This window comes from Rhipicephalus microplus, chromosome 5, assembly GCF_043290135.1.
Source record: "Rhipicephalus microplus isolate Deutch F79 chromosome 5, USDA_Rmic, whole genome shotgun sequence".
NCBI lineage: Eukaryota > Metazoa > Arthropoda > Arachnida > Ixodida > Ixodidae > Rhipicephalus > Rhipicephalus microplus.
The window spans coordinates 154186693-154211601 of record NC_134704.1 but is presented as its reverse complement, the minus strand read 5'-3'; the positions used below and the strand labels follow the sequence as shown (position 1 = coordinate 154211601).

General features: G+C 45.8%; 1 protein-coding gene across 2 annotated transcripts in view; it reads left to right on the top strand.

Moving 5' to 3' along the window:
- The window catches only part of LOC119174142 (uncharacterized), a 131299-nt gene that overhangs the window by 1995 nt on the left and 104395 nt on the right, over positions 1–24909 (top strand). For both annotated transcript variants that reach the window (XM_075896092.1, XM_037424961.2), the window contains exon 2: positions 2837–2972. In XM_075896092.1, coding sequence (XP_075752207.1) covers positions 2837–2972 — 136 coding nt within the window. The remainder of the gene's footprint in view (positions 1–2836; positions 2973–24909) is intronic.

The window sequence follows — 24909 nt, the reverse complement described above, 5'->3', positions numbered from 1 at the left end:
CCAATTCGTGTGGTTGGTGGTGACGTGCATGTCGTGGAGTGTGTGGTTAAAACTTTCGGTGAGTTCATTTGTCTGTGAGTGACAGCAGTGGTTTTGCGGTGAACATAATGGTATGCCATGAGAATGGCTTCGATGACTTCTGACAGGAAGACACGGCATCGATCGCTTAGAAGCTCCTAGGGTGGACCGGGACGCAGTGGAAATCGGTGCAGCAGAAGTGAGGCAACATAGCACGCAGTAGCCGATGGGAGGGCAGTGTTTTCGACATATTGCATTAGATTGTCGACTGCGATGATGGCCAGTAGTTACCAGGGGAAGTAAGAAAAATTGGTTCACACAAATTGGTACCCATGCGCCCAAACATGCGATCAGGGTAAGGTAACGTTTGTAGACCGACTGGTGATATGTAAGTTACTGATATGCAGGAGTGGATGAAATTCTGCAGGTAGCAGTACATCCTTCACCAGAAGTAGCAATGACGAATACGGTGGTAAGTATTACTTACCCCAAAGTGCGTGTTGCTGATTACAGTCGAAACACTCATATTTTAGCCTACAGACTGCGAGGTTTCACGAGGAGTTAATGCCGGCCGTTGGCGTTTTAATGGCACCGGTGCAGGAGGCTGGTATGCATTGCTAAATCGTGATCTTGGCAACGCAAGACGAAAGTGCATGATGCTGTAGATGAATCAGATAGCAAGTCGACCATCAAGGCCATCCAATTATCCTTGCACTGTTCAGTAGCACTGTTCAATTTATGACACAAACAGCAATAAAAATTAGGAGTTGGGGGCATTGACGTTAAGAAAGTGCGAGAAGGCGTCGGCGTCAGCATGTTTGCGTCCATATAGCGGTACACTACGCGGATGTCGTATACTCTTGCTAGTGAAGAAGCCCGAGGGTGATTAGGCTTGAGGGATCCCTTGATGACGACAGTGAACATAATGCACGATGGCTGTTGACGGCGTTAAATGGGTGACCGTACAAATGAGGCCGGAGCTTTTTGGAGGTTCATAGGGTCGCTGAGCACTCTTTTTCGTGATAGTGTAGATTGTCTCAGCTCTCCTGGGCGTAGGGCTTGCGTATGACACGACTTATTCAGGAAATGCTCGTTCACGCTGCTGCAGGGCAGCACCGAGGCACTGCACTCGGCGAAGCACCACCGTGTTCAACGCTGCGGAGCACTTTCGTAGCAGCCATGCTGGCGTAACTAGCCAGAGTTCTTGAGGATTTACTGATGAACCGTGGGCTAGTGTGGCCGTAAAACCAGGGTTCCCCCGACCCACCGGCTAAGTTCGGCGGAATTTCGCCCGGAAAGGCTGTTAACTGGCTAAACGTTGAAAAATTGGTGTGTAGATGGTCCTTGAGATATATTTTCCAGGTTGTGACCAGCTTGCTGTCCGTAGGTAGAGACTTCGTAGGTACCGGCTGAATGCTGCACTTCTATCACCATACCAGATTCCGAGTGCATCCCGTACATGCGTTACGCTAGCACTGACAGCTTAGGACAGCGTATAACAGCATACGAGAACCCGGGTTGCTAAGGTTGTGCATGCTTGTAGAGACTGTTGGCTTGTACCTGCGCTAAGGGGTGAGACGTTGTTGATAGTTCACAAAGTTAACCGCTCACTTTGAGAGGTAATAGTAACTATATTTTTCATAATCACATTGAAAATAATAAATATTTTAAGAATAATTGTTGGTGTTTTACGTCCCAAAACTATCACACAATTGAGAAGTTCCATGGTGGAGGGTCCTGGGACTTTCAATCACCTAGGGTTCTTTAACATGCACATTTGCGCCTTTATTGCAAATAAAGCCGCCATTTCCAGCCTTCGATTCTGCAATTTCTACAAAAAGCTGAAGTGTTTTATTATTAGGCTGGAAGGTAAGAAAACTTTTTCAACATCCAGTGCTTGAGGATATTTCAGTAATAATATGAATGTTCGCTTCCTTTTAAAGCCAACCATGAGCAAAAATAATAATGAGAACTAACAGGCAATGACGCGACGGCAAGTATAAGTAATGTATTGGAACTTGTACTGTAAGTGCGAGAAAAGAAAGGTGAACGAAAAGATAGCTTGCTGCCAGCAAGGTTCGAGCCTGTCACCTTCCAATGAGTGGAATGATATACCACTATGGTATGGCAGGGGTTATCACTCCATCTACTTTATCGAGTATATATGCACATTTAAACGCATAAGCGTCAGCCAGTGCCGCGTGTAGCTATTACGGTGACTGTGTAATAATTCTTTTGCCTGATATTTTGTATCACATGATTTTTTTCGAACTTACTGCTGAAAAATAATCCCTCAACACTGCCTGGAGGTATCAATTGCCCCAGAACGAGACGGTCGCTCGAAGAGAGGGCCTCGATTCTTTCATTTTGTTTCTTCATATTTACACTTGAATTATTTTTAATAGCATCTTCTATGATGCTTTTTTGAGCAAATTTTTTCTATTTTTCACTATTGTGTGCCTCACAAAAAAGCACTGAAATTTACACTTCACCACCAAAAATGTTTCCTTACGTGTGACTCATATGAAGATGCATTGAATTACGTGAAGAGATTTTGAAAATAGTGTTTTAACATTGGTAGTCGTTTATGCTAAAGAAACATCTAACTTGGTACCATATACATCATACGTGTCATGTATAAAGTCAGCTTTGCACAAAAACATGTTTGCTTCCTTCTCAGCTTTGACTCCTTTTTCTACTACACTTCTGGAACTCACACCCTTCGTTGTGACGGCAGCGTACTCGACTGGTTGAACTGCGCTACCTATATTATTTTGACGCACAAGCTGGTACATCTCTGGTTGTTGTTATTTCGAAGGCTACAAGGAAATATGAAGGCTCCCATCCATGACCGCGTGGTCTACTCACCGTACCCAAGTGTGGAGATTCCCGAGTGCTCTTTCTACACTCTGGCGAAAAAGCAACTGCTGGTGAACCCTGACAAACTACTACTGGTAAGCACACAATATTTTTTTTTAGTTTCTATCAGATATTGTTCTTGGTCATGGCTGTTTTTGTAGGCACAGTTCACAAGACTTCATTGCATAAGCAACAACAAGAAACGCACATGGCGAAGAAAAAGAATTTCAACTTAGATAAAGCTTGAAAAAATCGTAACATCGAAACTGGAGAAAACGAAACACCTTCTTAAGCGCCACAGCGTAAAATAGCACCGTAGACGCTGTAAGCACTTGAAACATGCATATTACGCACCTATATTGCAGCGGCCTTGATGCTTCTATTTTATACTTCCATGCGTAGCAAGTGCAAGGTAGTAAAACTGATAGCTGACAAAGTGTGTTCTGGTCATGATTGTTTTCTTGATAGTTATCAGGGTAGTCATGTTGTGGAAAGCAAGCGATTCATTTTCACGAAAAAAAAGTGACCACAATATAGTTCATTGTTTGAGGGGAAGTTCATTTGTAAGAGTACTGGAAAATGGGGCTGGCGTTTCTGCATATTGTAGAGACATTACAATTCCAAACCGCAGAAGAAGCTGTAACATCTTCATAAGGTAAGTGCTGCACTGAAATGACGAGAAGAACGCACACGAGTGCTGTATTTGTCCTGTCCCTGTCATTGAAAAAGCGCTTTACATTATGAACATAATGTGCCCACAAGGCTACCAAGCGGAAAAGCCATCTTCACAACATTAGGAATATTCTTGAATGGAGAGCTGTGAACACCACAGCAATGAAGCTTTGGCTGTGGCACACAACGTCGAATGCAGTGTTGGACCGACAAAAGTCCCCTGATTACCAATGTCGGGCCTGGTGTGGCCCAACGCTCGGACGCAGCCTGGGAATGTGCTGCTTGATGTGGCCTGAATAAGTGCTCCCTGAAGGTAAAAACATTCTAGAGGGTACTTAAATGAGGGGTCCCGCAAACACGAATGGTAGGGCGCACCCAGTGGCTCATGCTTCTTGAACATGTGGTCACCGGCCAACACGTGCCTGCCTTCGTCCCTCATTTTTCGTGAGGTACACTATGCAGTCACCACGTGTTAAAACATAACAGCGCAACACTATCTCTCTCAGAATCAACGTCAGAATTTCAGTCATTCTGTTATGTGGTATACATGTTTCTTCAGTTCCGTTACTCAATCATTTTCAGAAAAGAACCATACATGAGACCGCGTAGGGGCACCTTCTTCCAGATGGCAATGCTATCGGGCGTTTTGTTCAACACTCCTACCGCCTTAACCTCACCGTCACCGGCTTAGCGGTCCCGGGACCAGCGCGACTAAATTTTGTGATGGCAGCTTGCTGGGTTAGCTGAGCTTCAAACTCTGCCCTACATCTCCCGTGTTAATTATGGAGATAATATCGTACTTCACGCAAATATGGAACTTGTAGAAACAATCCATAAGCGCCAAAATGAAATTCTCGAACCAAAAGTATATATTTTGTATTAGTTATACAAATCTTCAATATTTGCAAACTGGTACATGAAATTCCAGATGACTGCTGTACTAAAGTTAACTCGCAGTTATTCACAAATGTAGTTGTAACTTGTTTGTTTATTTTTAAAATTTTCAAAAACAACTTACAGCCATCTCAAGGTACTGTGTGGGTGGGGCCGATACCAGGGTAGAAACGATAAGGGCTAATGACAAAAAGAAAGGAAAGGACACAAAAGGAAGAACAAAGAAGGGTAACATGACGATCGGCGAGAAATACAGCAAGTTACATTTGAGTACAATGATGATGATATTTTATTTAAATTACAAGAAATTGTTATTGAGCAGGTTTAATACACAAACATCACTGCCACGGACCAGACCATTGAAAAAAGGCGAAGGCATGTTTGTCTGGGTAACAAATTTTTTGGTTCATAAACCAGGTGTTATGAAAGAGATATTAATTGGCAGTCCTAATAGTAAGCTCACGAATGGAGTGTAAGTTCGAGCTTTTCATGGGCTCCAGTAAGTTTGTGATAGATAATTCTGGGAGATAAAGCTTCATGCGTTGTTCTCGATTTCTATCCACTTGTCTGGTAAGCAGTTCCGATGAGGTGACTAGAGAGCTTATGCCCGCTCTAACTGGGGCTTGGTCTACTTGTTAACACACGCCAAGAGTAGTTTGTAGCTTGCGACAAGAAAATCTCGATTATGTTCTTCGTATGCCTTATGTACCTAAGTTCACTATTACCAATACACGAAACACTTGTTAGGCTGGCTCGACAGTTCAAACATCAAACACCACTGCCTGAAATGTATATTACAACAATCCATACCCGTTTCCAGTGCATTTGTTATAGTACAGTCGACACATGCTCGAAATCTGAATATATGCTAAATAATCAGCGACAGAAGGAGAAGCTTGGGACACAAAAATCACACCATATCCAAGGAGTGAATGATGATTGGTGAGGCGAAACGTTCGTCAGTCGGTAAGTCCATTCATTCTTGCTTCCGTCCGTCCATGCGTCCGTCCGTGCACCTGTCCGTGTGTCTGCTCATCCGTGTGACCATCGGTGCGTCCATCCGTGTGACAATCGGTGCGTCCGTTCTTCTGTGTGTTCATTCGCTTGTCTGTCTGCCTGTGCCTCCTTCCGTGCGTCTTTTCGTGCGAACTTTCATCTGTCTATCTGTCAATCCGTCCGCCCATTCATATGCATGTCTATTCGTCCGCCCGTCTATCGAGTGGACTCTATATGTGCAGTCATCTCACGTCTTTTCGTCATGTATTCATCATATGCAAGTACCATCATCCAGCAGACGTTCTAACTACCACTCTTTCGTGTATGTGCCACCGGTGGTTGCGCACTACAACGAGGGACGCACAAACCACGCTATAAGGAGTTTCGCCCCTAAAACTAGTAGTATTTGTCTATTTATTTATTTCCACGTAGTTTAGTAGCAATCCTCTTTATTGCATCAAAGCAACCGAAAAACACAAGAGATACATGCTTAATTTTTCAAAGTGAAAGTGCATGACTACTGATAAAATATATTATTACGCAGAATGTATGGCATACGTAAACTATCCCCATTGCAAAACCCTGTGCCGGTGAGTACCATTGTTCGTTGTCATGCCGTATTATTGGTGAAATATCACGATGGATACTGGGACGCTGGAGCGGCATGTTACTGGGAGGCGCTAGGTACACAGCGCAACACGGCTTTTACACGTTAAAAAGGGGCTACGTATTCGCCATAAATAAACATATTAGTAAAAGCGATGTAGAGCGCAATAAGGCATTTAAAATTAATACGAAAAAAAGTCGCAGCTCTGCCGCCAGGGCAAAGAAACGAACGCGATAGCGACCAATTGGAAGTCCACGTGCATAATGGCAACCAAATTAAAACATGGCCCGCGTTTCTCACGCACTAATTACTCACAAAGCGTACTCACTGGTACAGATGCACGCGAATAAGCGCCACAGTTGCTACTTTGCTGTGTATAAAAAGCGCGCTTTTCGCATATGAAGACTGCAATGATTGCAGTGACCTTTGTACGCCCGGTAACGTTAACGGAATCATTTCAAGTAAAGCCCGAGGCCAGCCAAGACGTACAATCTTCCCCTCCTCCCCACCGCAAGATAAGGACGCGCGAGGATATGCCAATTTCCTTCTTCTAAACGGGGCAAAATACGCCTGGAAGATTTAGAGCGCGCGCCGCCGCGCGACGTGGCGAGGCACGCTCATTGCACCATCTTGCTTGAAATGCTGAAAAGACTGTTCGCCTCACAATACCCGTCAGCAGTAGTAAGTCGTAGACAGCGTAGCTCCGACCTACTGGACTTGCCCTACGCCATCTCCTGACGCCGACAAGAGCTCTGGCAAGTGGTGTCCCATCTTAAGACCCCTGTGACTGTGTTTCCATCTTTCCTATCTCTCCTATACCCTCGATATGTTCTTGCTCACTGGCTCAGCGCATCTCTCTCTATATATATACCTTTAATGCTATTCTTTTAATCCTTCCTCACCCCCATCCCCTGTGAATTACTGTTGAAGTGTCGCACCCTGATGCAGACAGTTACGGGGCTCACTTTTCTCTTCTTTTCAATCTTATAACCATTTCAGTAAGTCACAGATATAAATAGCTTGACGTTCGAGTATTGTAGGACGTGCTCCTTTGTGGCGCAATGGTTAATGCCTCGCATTCACGATTGAGAGGATGAAAGTAGGATTTCATGCGGCGGAGTCTCTTTCTGCTTTTTTTCCTTCCTTGCATTTTCATAAGTACATATACGTATACATATACGGTAGAGTGACGCCGATGCCAGCAGCAAAATCCAGCCAATAGTACCTAAATAATAGCTCTCGCAATAAAAAAAAAACGTCCGCCCTAAGAGTTTGAACTCATACCTTCCGAATCTCATGTGAGTACTCTAACCCTTACACTACGCCAGAACATGCCTAGGTGCTCGTAAAATTACCATTCATCTACGCCATACGGCTTCATGTTCACTAGTCGCACAGTCAAGATGAACGAAATATTCCTTTCGAAATAACAATAGCGTCTTTATTAGACACGAAGGAACGGTGGCCGGACACCGCATGACATGCGGTTATTGCCAAGATGAACGGATGAATGAGAAACTTTATTGAAGTTCTGAAGGTGTCCACCCACGTATGATAGGGGTAGGATCACGTGCCGCTCCCACGTAGGGACAAAAAGGCCTAGCCTCGCCGCCACATCATGGGCCTTCTGGACAGCCTTGAGTTGTTGTATGAGAACCGAACTCATGAGCAATGAGTGAAAGGAATTGTCAGAAAATTTTTGATTTTTTCCTTGTAAAGAGGAGCACCTTCAAGCATGTGGTTAAAAGCATTGCAATTGTGGCTGTCCGGACGAAGTTCTGAAATTTTGGAGTAATAGCTCAAGTTTACGAGGCTAAAGTATGTTCCCCTCTGAAGCATGGGAAGAGAGGTTGCCAGTGGCCTTGACGACTTTTCGTGTGGCAATAGAAAGGACCTCTGGCCTTATCGATAATGCTTCATGATCTCGTTGAAGGTTGTCAAAATATCACTAAATCAAGGTTGAGGCTGATTCCTCTGTCTGAGAAGCACAAGTCTCGGCGCGGTAAATGAAGGCTCGCGGTTTGAAGTGGGCTAGCTTATTGACATTGGTGTGGCCCCTGACCTTCAAGCCAAGGTGAGCAGGTAACCAAATAATAGTGTGGTGGGTGAGTTCCTTCTGAGCGAGAGTTATAAAAACTGTCTTCCACACGAAACCAGAAGCGAAGGCCCTAACAGCGGATTTAGAGTCCGTATAAATATCAGTCCTTTGTGGATCAAGGAGAGCTAGTGCAATGGCCACCTGTTCTGCTTTGTTTGCGAACTGACGGTGATGATAAAATCTGACCCTTGGTATCTACGGATGCTACTGCAAAGTGAGCGGAAACGCCGTACTGGGCGGCTTCAACGAAGCATGAAACAGACGAGTGTGTGTGAGCTTGAGCTACAAGAGAGCAGGCTCGAGCGACACGCCTACACACGTTCTACTGTGGATGCATATTTTGTGGAAGGGGACAAACATTGAGGCGAGAGCGTATATAATCATCAAAAAGCGTATTTTGCACTTCGAGCGTCAGGGAGTCGTCTCCAGTGTCACCCAAAATCTTCCTCCCTGCTGGTCTGATTGACAACCTGGCAACTTGTGCCGTTTCTTCAGCCTGGATGAATTCTTCAAGCGTGTTGTGGACTCCAAGTTTTATAAGGTTCTCAGTGCTTGTGCGCATAGGAAAGCCAAGAACTTTCTTGATTCTTTTCCTTTTGAGGATGCTCAATTTATTTCTCTCATGCAGTAGCCACCTGCACATAGATGCGACCTAGCTTATGGGGCTCATCAAGAATGCATGGAACAGTCTGAGGGGGTTGTCCTCTCGAAGAAGACCCCGACTGTTGGAAATACGCGAGATTAGTAGGATGACCCCTTCCGCTTTGGCAGTCATATGATCGGTCGTGCAGCCGTTCTGCCCATTAGCCTTGATAATCATGCCCAGAATACGTATAGTTCAAACTTGGGATATGCAGGCCTGATGCCGTGTGCAGCCTATTGTCGATGTCGGCCAGTAGTTACAGGTTTTTGGGTTTGGGTCTCCGTCTCGTGGGTCGATATAAGAGGAGTTAGGACGTCGACGGCGGAAGCTTGAGGCCCACTTGCTTTATGTAGACTTCAGCACAGTCGACGACCTCTTAATTATAGCTCTCCACAGAGCACTCCGAACCACCGACACGCCATATGGTATCGTCGTCCACGTAGATGGCAAACTTGGTGCCCTCTTGGTTTGAGAGCTTGGCAGCAAGCCCACACATTGTAATGTTTAACAGCAGTGGGGAGACAGTTGAGCCCTGCAGGGTGCTGAATGAACCGAGATCATAGGGCTTACACTTGAGATATCCTAGCTGTAGAGTGGCTTTTCTATTCCCGAAGAACGAGCTGGTGAGCTTGTGAAAGTTAGCTCCTAAGTTTAGAGAAGAGATGAAGGCAAGTATGTGGGAGTGCGAGACATTGTCAAGGGCGTTCTCAAGATTAAGTTCGAGAATGGCTCTAACATCTTTCGTCTCCTGATCTATGATGCAATGCTTCAGCATTTTCTGGACGTCCTGAGTAGATAGGCGTGGCCTAAACCTTACAAGTTCTACGAGAACAGGTTAGTCTTCTCTATGTGTTTCTTATGCGATGAAAGAAGGTATACCATGGATAGAACTGAACACGCTCTGAAAAAAAACGGAGGAAGCGTCAAAGCAGTGAAGAGGAAACTTGGGATAGGCAAAAGTCAGATGTATGCACTAAGGGACAAAGAAGGCGAAATAGATACGAATATGGATAGGATAGTTAAAATAGCGGACGAGTTTTACAGAGATCTGTACAGTAGCCGAGACAACCACGACCTTAATACTATAAGAACTAGCAGTAACCCAGATGACACCCCACCAGTAATGATAGAAGAAGTCAGAAAAGCTTTGGAGAGCATGAAAAGAGGCAAAGCTGCTGGTGAGGATCAGGTAACATCAGATCTGCTGAAAGATGGAGGACATATTGTGTTAGAAACACTAGCCACCCTGTTTACGAGGAGTCTCCTGACGTGAAGGGTACCAGAGTCTTGGAAGAACGCTAACATCATCTTGATACATAAGAAAGGAGATGACAAGGACTTGAATAATTACAGGCTGATCAGCTTGCTCTCTGTAGTATACAAGCTATTTACAAAGGTAATTGCTAACAGAGTAAAAAAAAACATTAGAATTCAATCAACCAAAGGAACAAGCAGGATTTCGAACAGGCTACTCAACAATTGACCACATTTATACTATCAATCAGGTAATAGAGAAATGCTCAGAGTATAACTTCCACTATACATAGCCTTCATAGATTACGAGAAGGCGTTTTATTCAGTAGAAATATCAGCCGTCATGCAGACACTGCTGAATCAGGGCGTAGATGAAGTATATATGAACATTCTGGAAGAAATCTACAGGGGATCAACTGCTACCATAATGCTTCATAAAGAAAGCAACAGAATATCAATCAGGAAGAGTGTAAGGCAGGGGGACACAATCTCCCCAATGCTATTTACCGCGTGCTTACAGGAGGTTTTCAGAAGCCTAGAATGGGAACAGTTGGGGATAAGAGTTAATGTAGAATACCTTAGTAACCTACGCTTCGCCGATGACATTGCATTGCTGAGTAACTCAGGCGACAAATTGCAACTCATGATTACGGAGTTAGACAAGGAGAGCAGAAAGGTGGGTCTTAAAATTAATCTGCAGAAAACAAAAGTAATGTACAACAACCTCGGAAAGGAGCAGCGCTTCGAGATAGGTAATAGTGCACTTGAAGTTGTAAAAGACTATGTCTACTTAGGGCAGGTAATAACCGCTGAGCCTAACCACGAGATTGAAGTAACTAGAAGAATAAGAATGGGGTGGAGCACATTCGGCAAGCACTGTCAAATTATGACAGGTAGATTGCCACTATATCTCAAGAAGAAGGTATATAACAGCTGTATCTTGCCGGTACTTAGCAACGGAGCAGAAACCTGGAGACTTACAAAGAGGGTTCAGCTTAAATTGAGGACGACGCAGCGAGCAATGGAAAGAAAAATGGTAGGTGTAACCTTAAGAGACAAGAAAAGAGCAGAGTGGATTAGGGGACAAACGGGGGTTAAGGATATCATAGTTGAAATAAAGAAGAGGAAATGGACATGGGCCGGGCATGTAGCGCGTAGACAGGATAACCGCTGGTCATTAAGGGTAACTAACTGGATTCCCAGAGAAGGGAAGCGGGTTAGGGGGAGACAGAAGGTTAGGTGGGCAGATGAGATCAGGAAGTTTGCTGGTATAAATTGGCTGCGGCAAGCACACGACCGGGTTAACTGGCGGAACATGGGAGAGGCCTTTGTCCTGCAGTGGACGTAGTAAGGCTGATGATGATGATGATGATGATGTGTTTCGATATCCGTATCCGATCGTTGATGGCATGCTCGGCGACTTTGGCTATACAAGACCTCAATGAAATGGGTCGTAAGTTGCTAAGAACGGGACTCCGGCCAGGATTAGGTATGAGAATAACCAACGCCATTTTCTAATGCTCAGGGAAAAGCGCGGTCTTGCAAATGCGATTGATTTCTTTGGTGATAATAGGGACATTGTCATTGTCGAAGTTGCGTAGTGTCTTTGTCCTTAAAGCCATCTTTGACCAGGGCGGAGTTCTCATTAAGATTGTTCAAGGTGGTCCGTACCTTTGCTTCCTGGAAGGGCTTGTCCAAATTGAAGGCTGGTGATCCCAAGTATTGCGCGTAGCCAGAAAGAGGCCAGGTTGTATCCAAAGGGACGTATCTCTGTGCCAGGCACTCCGTTATTTTCGTGTCCAATTTGACCTTCCTTTCTGAATGGAGTATTCCGTCTACCAAGTGCATCTGGTTGAACTTAGATTTGGTCTCCATCAGCAAGTGTTGGAGGAGGTTCCATTTTCCCTCAACTCGCATCTGACCATCCACCATGTTGCTAATCTCGTCCCCATGCTGTCTTTGCAGCGTCTGATAGTGAGTGGTTATTTCCTGGTTAAGACTTGCCATGTGTTTTCGCAGTCTTCGATTCAGATGGTGTGCATTCTACCTGTCAAGGAGGACACTTTTAACCTCAAGAAGATGGGCAAGCCTACCGTCCATTTTATTGACTGGAAGATCAGTCTCTACCGTTTTGGTGGCCGACTTAACGTCTTCGACCAGCGAGGACAGCCACTTGTTGAAATTCGGTGGGTCAATAATATCATCTGTGCTCTCCGCTCTGATCTTATGGAAGAGGTTACAATATGTGGATTCGAAAGTGTTAGGGGGCTTTGCTCGAATTTCTAATGTCGTACTCAGAATACAATGATCGCTCCCCAAGTCCTCATTCAAGTTTAACCATGATACCTCCCCCGTGATTGCGACAAAGGTGAGATCTGGTGTAGTATCCCTAAGCAAGAATTTTCCGTGCGGGTAGGAAACATCGGGTCAGTGACCAAAGTCAGATTCAGATCTGATACCGCTTTTACAGAATTCTGCGCCCTTGGCAGTAGTGCGAACGTAGCCTCAAGCATGATGGGGTACGTTGAAATCTCCCGCTATCACTATGGATGCGTCCACTTTTCTAGTTATTGTAATATTTTTTTAATAACAATGAGGTGAAGCGATGGTGCCTGCCTCTTGGAGGGCATATATGTGGAGTATGAAAATGCTATTTTTGAGGTTGCTGCCTGGTAAAATATTTAAAAAAGAGTGTTTAATCTTGCTGTGTGCCATGTAAAAATTGTGCTGAATGTAAGTGTACTATTTGGACACAAGCGTGCTGATACTGCGGCCATCTGGAGGTTTTGTGACGTGATTGGTGTAGCCTGACAGGCTCACCGTTTCCGCAAGCGTCGCCTGTAGCATAATAACATGTGATCAAATTGACTGGCATTTATTATACTGCTGTAGGGCTGCCTTCTTTATTTGGAAGCCCCAGCATTTCGACTACCAAACTATGAAATTGCTAAGGCGTCCCGCCATTGTTGTTGGGCCTCTCAAAATCTCTCTTTGGAGATACGCTACGGGTTGCCACCTTTTGCATGATCCCGACCTTAGGTATTATTTGGGCCGGAGTAGCCTCGGCTGATTGTTGAACTTTACCTTGGTCACCCTCGATTTTTGCGACTCTCCTGTCCAGTACCCCAATCGACTCGACCACTGCCCTTAAAGCATTTTTGATCTCATTCAAGGCATTATTGACCTGTGTTTTCAAATATGTGTGCTCGTTCTTGGCCAGTTGTTCTAGCACTTTCCTATTTGCTAGTCTCGCCCCTGAATAAACGTCCATCGGATCCTCATCGTGACTAGCATCCGATGTGGCCTCTGTACACGCAACTGTGCTTGGAGGAGACAGAGAAAAAAACTTGCTGTGATTTCCTTAACTCGGCTATTTCAGCCCTAAGTTGCTCGACAATGACCCTGAGATTAGCATTGTCTCTTCGTATCTGCGCATATATATCTGAGCGGGATCACCTTCGCAGTGGTTGCAGCTGTTAGCTGAAGTCAGGCGGGCGCCAGCTGGTGTTAGAACGCTCAGTCGTAGCGCGGCCACCTGCAGCGGCTGGTAGTGATGGGAAGTCTCTTCCACCATCTGTGAAGTTCATGTCGTCGGTGTCTTGTTCCGCAAATTCCAACGTATATTGCATCAGTCGTTCTCGTCTGCTCCGACGGACTATGTAGGGCACTTGAAAACGATGCGTACAAGTCTTGTCTGCTGTTAAATTTGGACCCCCACACTACTTGCATTTTGGGGTGCAGACGTGATCCTTCGAAGAAGATGACATACCACAGCCTCTACAGACCACTTCTTCTGGATGGGGATAAACTTCGGCTTGTTGATCTAGCTTTCCGAAGGCATAACAGACATCTGTCCGTCGACGACACCGGGTGCAGCAAACCAAACTATTTTCACATATGACGCAATTTGTAACTTTATCAAAGAGGATTATCACCGTAGTGGAATTCTTCATTCTTATAACTTGGAGTGCACTTGGATTCCTTGGGTGTACGTTAAGTGAATAAATTTGTTGTTGACCATTGTCCGCGTCAATACCCTGGATGATACCTTTGTAGGTGTTGTTGGGGGCAGCTCCGTAGGCACTAATACCGAAACTGGCGGTACCGAGAGTAATGGCGGTGATCTTCGAATACGCTCTGGCGTTCCTTTCCGCTGGGGTGCGTATAACGGCGATGTTCTGCATCATGTTCAGGCATACCACGTCTTCCGCGACTTGGTCTTCACTAAAGCTCTGCAGCCACTGTGAGTGACTTCGCGAACGTAATTCGACTCACAGTTTTTATGTCCAGGTTATTTCTAGGTCCCACGATGACTAGAAGGTGATCTCTTGGAATGTGAGGAAGTCTAGAAGCAGCGATAAGACGTTGCTTCACCGCCGCTCGGGAGTGCCACGCGTGGCCGTGCATAAGGGCACTCGCTTGCGCCTCGGTCCGGAAGTTTGCGTCGCATGAAGTTTACGTTTAGTGGTAGCCACAGACGATACAGAGTCTTGAAAATAATTGGGAGTGATAGCCTTGCCATCGACAGAGACTTTCATAGACATGCCGTGCGTAGAGCGCTGAAAAACCTTTCCGAGATGGGCCGGTGGCCGCTCCGCCGTAGGCTCAACCTAGCACGCTCAGCTGAGCAGATGGGCAACTTGGTTCAACCAGAAGAGTCTCAAAAAAAGGTCAAAACGTTCCCCACCGTGAAATACTTGGTATCGATGTAATCCGTGTGGTATTATATGCGTCGAGTGGCATAAGAAAACGCTCACAAATGCACAAAAAACTGTTCAAAAACATTCACATGTTAACTCCGAAAATTACCAAATTGACTTAAGGAGCAGCCACAGATCGCTGGCTTTTAGTGACGCTTTTTTCATGGCTGTGCCTTGGTCATGCTACTTATAAACAAGTGCAGAGTTTTATGATACCTTTATCAATAGAATTACAGATATTGATAGATATTGAAGAACCGCTGCAATAGACATCCGCATACACGAACGAATATTGAGTAGTGTTTTTGCGTGAGCGATGATATGCAGTCCGCAGTGGGCTGCGTGCCAGTGTACAGATTGGCAGTTATATCTATACCTAGAACTAAAAAACCACCCCAAAAAATAGTAATGCAATCCACTGATAACGTATGCCTGTGTGTTAGTTCACTAAGGGATCCCAATATACCTACTAAAATCTTCGTGTTCTTACATACGAGTTACAGAAGTACCGGCTACTACGGCTGGCAGCTTTCGATGACAGCCTACGTTGCTAAAAGCGCTCCGCATCGAGAGTTATTGCTATTTTGGGCGGGCACCGCACGTAAATAAAATGATTCATATAGGTTTACCGATGTCTAAACTACAATTAACAATTATTGTTGCACCTAAGAATTATGTGCACTTAAAGCAAAAAGTGCCGGCAACATGTAAACCAACTTTACCGGCATGATAAGCCTAATGCTCGCTGAGACTGGGCTCTGGGTAAGACGGCTCTCGGAGCATGTGAACGGCTATGGTTGAAGTTCCTGTCTTTCAACTTTCGAACATTTCTAACAATTACCTAAACTGTGCTTCAAGTAAGTAAAAGAACAAGCATTGCCAAACATGCGTTTCCGGTGTCACGATATCTAACAAAAGTTGTTTTACTCGCCTCCACTGGTAAAGTTTGTAATGCGATCGAGAGAGCTCGTTTATGTTTCATGAACTGTGCGATTTACCAATTAGCTGTTTCTGTTAGGAGTGGCACCTCGAGGCTTATAAGCACTGCAGCATAGAACCATGACAACAATACATCACTGATGCGAATTAGGTATACGCGAGAACGATACAAAAATATTGTGAATGGCTTCAACGAGCCTGCACCAAAAGAATTAACGGTGTTGTTGACCATGCGTGAACATTAAAAAAAGCATGCTAGAAGGCAAAATATGCAGCGTTGCATGGTTTGTCTTAATGAATGATTTTTCTCTTCATTCCGAAGGGAAACAATATCAGTTACCGTGATTTTGCATACCACGCACCATTATGGTGGTTTTGGGGCAATAGGCTCCACGTATCAATTCACCATACAGCATGAATGTCTTGGGCTTATTATATCTCTGCAAAGTGACAAATAGTGAGGCTTGCGCAGGACCTAATAGGGGAGCATTTATCCGCATCATGGAATCACGCGTTTTATAATCAGTGATAGCGAAACAAACCGCTGCACACGCTACATGAGGGTGCACGTGGCACTGGCAGAAACAGTACCTGCTTCAGTATGCACCAGCGCACACCAGTGAAAGTTCAAGCGTTTCCATTGTTTTTAGCGCCCAGCGTCACAGTGATCAAGCCAGCGCGACTACAGTGCGACCTGCTATTTCCCGGTGCGCCCACCGAACTGTTAATGAATGCCAGCGTATACCTAAGCGAAAGAATATACGGGTATCACGCAGGCATCGCTGTTCTTTGGAATAGAGATTCAGGGAAATTATTTAATATGCTAAAATGGTGCATAGTGGACCTTTCTAACAATATTGAGAGTAATGTCACTACAAACTGGAAGGATAATTGAGTGCGTAAGGCACAGATATATTATAATAAAACAACACATAATTCCACAAGTGATGAAAGGAGAAAAAAGCAACAATAGAACTACAGAGAATTGTATATGGCAATCAAGTAGAAATAAAGTATTCTAATCATTTCTATAAGTAATGCAGCAGAATAATTTATCAAATTCTCTATTTTACCATGCGAAGAAATGTCCGGATAGATAGACAGACAGAGCCAGGGATGCATAGAGGGATCGATGAACGGACGAACGGAAGCAAGGAAGAACTGACGGATGCATAGGCGGACGCATGAACGAATGAATGGAACCACGGATGGATAGACAGATGAATAGACCCATGCACAGATGCAAGGAGAGACGGATGCATAAATGAACGGAAGTGCTGATGCCCAGACAGACATATAGACACATGGACGGACGGGTGAACGGAAGCAGCGATAAACAGACAGACGGGCGGAGAGAAGCGCGGATGCAACGGAAGCACGGACAGATTCCCGGAAAGATGAAAAACAAACTGTGCGCGGATGGTTGCCCACATGAATGGACAGGTGGACGCTTCGCCCCACTCATCAATATTTACTCCGTCGATAAACTGTGAAAACCACTAATGCCATCTAGTTATATAATTCCGAAGGACCTATGTGCACAACGCCATCTATTGAGCAAGTCATGACCTAAAGGTGACAACATGCTACATACGAAAGAGAGAACAGCCCACAGACTAAGGAGATTCGCCCCTTAAAAATTGGCAGATACCACGTGCAGTGGGAATCGATTATATGCGAAGCACGAATGAGAAGTGTAGATATGTCACTTTAAAATCAGCACAACGTTACAAGGTGGAGGTAAATAATGCCGTGCATGACTGCCGTGTCGTGATTATCAAGTTCTGATGTGTCGTTTACCTTCGTCATCTATTCACGGCACGTGATACGAAATTTAGTATACGTGAAGCTATCGAAACGGACACGAGCGCGCTATGAGCGTGGTATGTTGCCATGTTCTCACATGACACGCGTGTTGTGATTATCATATTGCACGAGTCATATACTTTTGTCATCTATAGACGTCAATCAACCCCAAATTTGATATATCTGGAGCTCGCAAAACGGCCGTGAGCACATCATGCAGGGTCCAAAACAATCCAATGTAGCAATGACACGCGCGCATGCTGAGCACAGCGACGCTACATTAGCAAAACGTGAGTACTCTATAGCCTGACGCCAGGCGCGACCGGTGCGCCCAGCGTCCGTTGGCGTGGCCCGACATCAACCGGCACGAAATGCGACATGCTGCATTTCGCACCGATGCGTTACACTAACAACACTGCGTCTTCCTCTTTTCGTGATGGAGGGACAGCGGTTGTGCTGAAACGCGCATGCGTAAAAGCAACGAAGCGCGGCGCATGCCTGCGATTATATGGCAGGACCGGTGCCGGTCGTCGCGACGCTAGCATGACCCGACGAAATGAACGCCGGTGAGCACGCGCACCACGTAACTTCAAAATGTATTGACGCCTTGACTGTAACATGTAGTAATGTTCTCACATGACACGCATCTCATGATTATCATGTTTGAACCAGTCACATACCTTTGTCATTCATTGACGCAAGTAATACCAAATGTGGCATATATGAAGTTAGCGTACCGGCCGCGAGCGCATCATGAGTGTGGCATGTAGTCATGTTGTTACATGACACGCATGTCATGATTATCATGTCACGGTCCATCACTTGTGTTCGCTCTGCAATCATGTCATACCATACCAGTTTTGCAACATGCCATGTGATCGAAAGCATCGCAAGAGCTGCAAAACGATGAAATGTAAATCATGACATTCGTGACATTCATATCAAGATTTTCATGTAATGACTAGTAAAATATGTTCCTCAGACAGTCATGTTATGCCGAACGACGTTTGGTATCAATACCATTGTCGAAACAGCCAGGAGAGCTAAATGTCGTAGGCGGCAAGATAGATAGATAGATAGATAGATAGATAGATAGATAGATAAATAGATTGATAAATAGATAGATCGATAGATAGATAGATAGATAGATAGATAGATAGATAGATAGATAGATAGATAGATAGATAGATAGATAGATAGTGAGACGCGATATCTTAATCGCACAGCTGCGCACACAGCAAGAGAACGCACCTCGACTTCTGTAATGGGCGGTTCATTCCGTTAATCAAAACGGCCTCTTAATTGCGCAGCAGCGCCGCGCTCGACTTCTGCTAGGCGCGGTTCATTCCCTAAATAAAACGAATTCTGTTGTGCGCGGTTCATTCCGTTAATTAAAACGGCCTCCTCATTGCACGGCAGCACCACGCGCGACTTCTGCTAGGCTCGGTTCATTTCGTTAATAAAAACGGCCAACGTCGCTCATGCACTCGCGAAATGCACCGCGGATAGCACCAAACTTTACGGAGAAGCCACAACAACAGAAAAAAAATTTTCAGCCAAGAAATGCACCGCGGAAAGCACCAAATATATACGAAGAAGCCACAGCTACAGGAGAAAAATTTTCAGCCAAGAAATGCATCGCGGATAGCACCAAACTATTACGGAGAAGCCACAACTACAGAATAAAACCTTTCAGCCAAATTTAGCGGCAGTCTGGCAACAGCCACCCCAATGTTTGGCAACAGACTTATGCAACGCCAAAAGGAACCTTGCCACACGGACGGATGGACAGAGGGGGGAACAAATGGACGGACGGAAGGTTGGACACACGGAATGACAAACGGATGCTTCGCTCCACTCATCATCATTCACAGCGTGGATATGCTGTGGATACAACTAACGCTATGGGGTTGCATTATTCCCAAGGATGGTTGATGGATGGACGTATGAAGGTATCTGGCTGTGCCTCTTAGATCGGGCGGTGGCTCACGCCAACTAGCTATGATGTTAAGTTTCATCACTATGTGTTCAAGGATTCAATTTAACTCGCACCTTCATTTTAGCCACCAATCAATTACACTCCTGGTTATTTCTACGTGTTAAAAGTCTATTTCACCTTCACTGTCTCTAAACTCTAGCGCTTTGAAAAACGCCGTGCTAATATCTTGAACTATTGGGTGGAGACCTTTACAGAACATCATCAAATGTTCAGCTATTTCCTCCTCCTCTCCACATGCACTACATATCGTGTCTGTGCCTTCGTATTCGGCTCGGTACGTCTTTGTCCACAATAGTCTCGTTCTGGCCTCGAACAGCAGAGTACTACCCTGAGAATTGTCGTAGATCTTTCCTTTAGCAATTTCCTGCTTGAAAGTTCGGTTGGTCTCCATTGACAACTTTGTAAGCATTCCAATCTTCCACATGTCCCTCTCTGTTTCCTTCATCTTCTTTTAAACCAATGTTTCCTTTTGGCTTGGTATTCTGCTTATGTTTAAATACTTGCTGACAATTTCCGAGTTTGCTTCATTCATTTATTATCAATATTCATGTACATGTAGCTGAAAACATTCCTAGCCCAAAGCTCATCTCCCATTTTTATGTATCGCTCCTCAAACTCCATCTTGTTGCTAGCTTCTCTGCACTCAAACGATGTCCATCCTATGTCACCCTGTACCCCCTCATTTGGGGTATTCCCGTGTGCTCCGAGAGCAAGTCTACCTATGCCACGTTGTTCATATACCAATTTGGCTTGAACCTCTGATTTGTTGCACAAGACCACCGTGCCGAATGTCAAACCCGGAACCAAGACACTTTTCCCTATCCCCCTCAAAACATCATACCTAGTGTACTTCCACAGGGCCCTATTTTTTTATTACAGCTGCATTCCTGTTACCCTTAGTCATTACGTATCTTTCGTGCTTCCTTAGGTACTCAGCCCCGTTATCTATCCATACGCTCAAATATTTGTATTTATCCACTATTTCTAGCGTGACTTTCTGTACCTCTTGGTCACTGCCTTTGTTATAATTAAAAAATCATGATTGCCAATTTTCCCCAGGCGAACTTCGAATTTAACATATCTCTCTGATTACCACTGATGTCTATCAATCCCTGCAGATCTTTCTTGTCGCCTACTATTACTATATTGTCACGTGCTTCCTCAAGAGAGACCGCAGCTGTTGTGCATGTGCCATGAATGACTATGAAATGAACAAAAAAGACCTTGCTTGCGCGTTCTACTGAAGAGACCAACCTGCTTCTGGTGTCAAAATCTATGCGGCAAGACCTCTGTTTCAACGTCGTGACACTGGCGGAGGCGCTGAAGCCTGCAACACGGTGCAGGGCGTCTTTCTCAGACCCGTTCACATAGTCCAGAGACTCAGGCCCTCGTCACGACTCCGTTGCACCAATTCAGTCAGCACCTACTACGCCTAAGTTTGGAGTCCGCACCTGTCGGCCTCTTCCCAGCATTGCAGCTCCTACCGCATTCTTGGTTATCTTGCCATCGAAGACCACTCTTTCCTTGTAGGTGACTTTTTGTGAGGAAGAGTGCGAAGATGTTGAGGACTGGCTCGAACGGTTCAAATGGGTCACTGTATGCAACCACTGGAGCGGAGAGCACAAACTTGGCCGTGCATATTTTGCACTGGAAAATAGCGCTAGCACGTGGTATGAAAATTGCTAGGCTACTTTCCAATCTTGGAAAGATTTCCATCAAGAGCTCCTCGCCACATTTTTGAACTCAGATTGATGGGATCGCGCACAGCAACTGATTGAGACACACGTGCTGAAACCCAACGAAACAGCCGCCATGTACGCCGAGGGTATGATCCGTCTGTTTTAACGAGCTAAACCTGACATGCCCGAGGCGAAGAAAGTGCGTCACCTAATGCAGGGTGTTAAGGAACCACTGTTGGCGCGCCTCGTATGAAATCCACCTACAACAGTAGATGAATTCATAAGAGAGGCGACTGTCAAGAGCCCACACTGCCACAACGATGCCGACACTTTGACCTTCTGTCGAACCACTAGGCAGTAAAAGCTGCAGCTCAGGCGACAAATGATCAGGGAAATACTGCGTGAGGAACTTCGGGCCCTCTGTGTTTCTCGTACCCAACCGCCTGTCACATCTGTTGCGGCAATCGTCTGCTAGAAGTTGAGGCAAGCCGTTACACAACCCGCGCCAAGTACTGAGCCACATCCAGCGAGCTACGCTGATGTGGTACATCGTCCGCCGCCGTCATTTGTGGTTACAACCTTCCAGCCACAACCTGCTGCCGTACCTTGGTGGCAACGGGATTCTATGAGACGACCACCAGTTCGCCGAACTGCCTTATGGCGCATGACCGACAGTCGTCCTACTTGCTTTCGCTGTGGAGAACCAGGTCACATTGCCTGCTATGGCCGGTATGGCGATTCCAGGTTCGGGAACTTTTCTCGCCCCGCTTGTTGCCGCTCTGAAGACCGTCGCGCCCACAATGCCGATCAAGTGAAGGCTGGCCAAGCTACTCCACTACATCGCTGGCGATCTCCATCAATGACGCGTCACCATGACTTCTTGAACCCTCGGTGATACGCAGACGTCACCAGAGGCTGTTCGCCTAGCCCGCGCCGGGGAAAATAACTGCTGCGACCACCGGGGGCAAGGTTGTCAATTGTCGAGGCACCAAAAAGTGCCCCCTATCATCCCAAGACGATATCATGACAACGACGACAAGTACGACGACGAATACTAATACCGATGACGTTGTACGTGCCTATTTTGGTGTTCTCATTGATGGCCATCACGGTAGAGCACTGGTCGACACCAGTGCTGACTTCTCGATCTTGAGACAATAGCTCGGCGACTGTCTCAGAATGGTCAAGACACCGTGCACAAGGCTGCACATAGGGAGTGCTGGTGGTCAGCTGATGCCTTCCACGGGTGAATGCACCACTCGACTTCGAATCGGGCATTTTAGCTTCGTGGCCACTTTTGTTCTTTTGCCAGACTGCTGTAAAGAGCTGATTTTGGCCATTGATTCTCTTCAAGGTCATGGTAGTGTTATCAACATCTCTCAACGTATGGTGACGTTTCACACACATCAGTATGTCGTCAACAGCAGCGATGAACCACGCGGCCATTTGCGAATAGCCGACGATGTTATGCTGCCACGTAGATCCTGCGGCCTTTTGTCAGTGTCAAGTGTGTGGCCTTGCTATAAGGATGTGATAGCGGAGCACATAGATGCTCTTTTGCTTACGCAAGGCATTTCCATCGCGAGAGATGTCCTGTCGCTTGCTGAAGTACAGGCAGAAGTGCTCCTCAAAATATTCAGCAACGAGCGCCATCAAATCCAGAAAGGTACCACAATTGCCTACTACGACAGTGTAGGCCAAGCTGGGAATTGTTTTGCCTTGCAACCAGATGACGCGACTGTCTTTGCCTTGACAACTTTGTCGGTGGACATCTGCTCCACGCTGCGGTCCTCAGACAGGAGGCGCCTACTTATACAACAATTCGAAGACTGCTTTTCGCGTACGACAGAGGTCCAGAAAACACCATTGACCAAGAACCGCATCATTACTGAAGACGACACGCGACGGATTTGTCAGATCCCCTACCATGTGACTTCGAAAGAACTCGAAGAAACTCAGAAGCAAGTACAGAAGATACTCGTGGATGACGTCATACAACTTTCGAAAAGTCCTTGGGCGTCCCCTGTAGTTTTGTATCACAAAAAAGACGGCAGCTTGCATTTCTGTGTCGGTTATCCCAAGTTGAACTAAGTCACAAAGAAAGACGTCCATCCACTGCCTCGCATAGACTAATCACTCATTCGACTGCGTCATGCGCGCTATTTCACTTCAACAAACCTCCGAAGCGACCACTGGCAGATAGAAGTCGACGAGAGAGATCGTGAAAAAACGACCTTCGTGACGCCCGATAGCTTTTACGAATTTAAGGTGCTTCTTTTTGGGTTGTGCTTAACGCCAGCCACTTTCCAGCGTCTCATGAACACCGTAGTATCAGGCCTGAAATGGCAAACATGCTTGGCCTATCTGGACGATTTTATTGTATTCTCAGCAACATTCGAGGAACATCTCAGCTGTTTATTCACCGTCCTCCAAGCCATACGTTCAGCCGACCTTACTTCAAAACCGGAAAAATGTCATTTTGGTTTCAATGAACTCAGCTTCCTAGACCACGTCATGAGTCACGAGGGTGTTCGACCTGACCCAGCGAAAATTGACGCCGCAGTGCAATTTCTTGCACCACGTGGCAGAAAGGCCGTGAGATGCTTCTTAGGGTTGCGCGCCTATTATCCGCGATTTATCGAGGACTTTTCATCTATTGCGGCACCATTAACACAACTCACACGTGAGGGCGTCCCCTTCCTTAGGGGTGAACAGGAGCAGATGGCATTCAATGAACTATGACAACGCCTGAAAACACCTCCAGTCCTTGCGCACTTTGACCAGGAAGCCCCTACAGCACTTCAAACTGACGCCAGCAATGTAGGTCTGGGTGCCGGCCTGATGCAGTTGGAAGATGGCTGCAGGCGAAAAATAATAACGCACGCCAGCAGAACTCTCTCTCGCACAGAGGAGAACTACTCGACTACCGAGGACTGTCTCGTCGTGATGTGGGTGGTCATAAAATTTTGTCCATATTTGTACGCCCATGCCTTCAAGGCTTAGGGACCATCTCTCTTCGTGCTGGCTCACAAACCCTAATTATCCATCTGATCGTTTGGCGTGCTGACGCATAAGGCTGCAAAAGTTCAACATTAGCATCATCCATAAATCTAAGAAAAGTCACACGGGCGTCGACTGTCTCTCACGGTCGCCTTGATGACGAAAACATCGACGCGGCATTCTTGGGAGTTGTCAACACGGAAAATATTGCACGAGAGCAGCGCAATGACCCTAAGCTGTTACTACTCATTGAATATTTAGGACGACGTAAACACGTGCCGTGGTTGTTCGCTAGAGAACTGCCATTTTTCGCATGTGAAACAATGTTCTTTATAGGAAAAACTTCTCACCAACTGACAACCCGCACTTGCTCATCGTGCCTGCGTCTCCTCGAAAAAAAATTATAGAAGTGCGCCATGATGAAGCAACTTCGGGTGATCTAGGCTAACTCTGAACATTGTGCCGACTTCGATGCAAGTATTACTGGCCAAAGTTACCTGCTGCTGTTAAACATCACGTGCGAACTTGCACTGACTGCGAAAGACGCAAAGCGCCCCCCAGCAAGCCAGCCGGTTTTTTACATCTAGTCGAAGCACCAGAAAAGCCTATCACCCGGATTGGACTGGATTTGCTGGGTCCTTTTTCAACTTCCACAACAGAGAACAGATGGACTATCTCTCCTGATTACCTCTCCCACTATGCGGAGGCTAAAGCTATACAGCACAGCACAGCAGCAGAAGCCAAT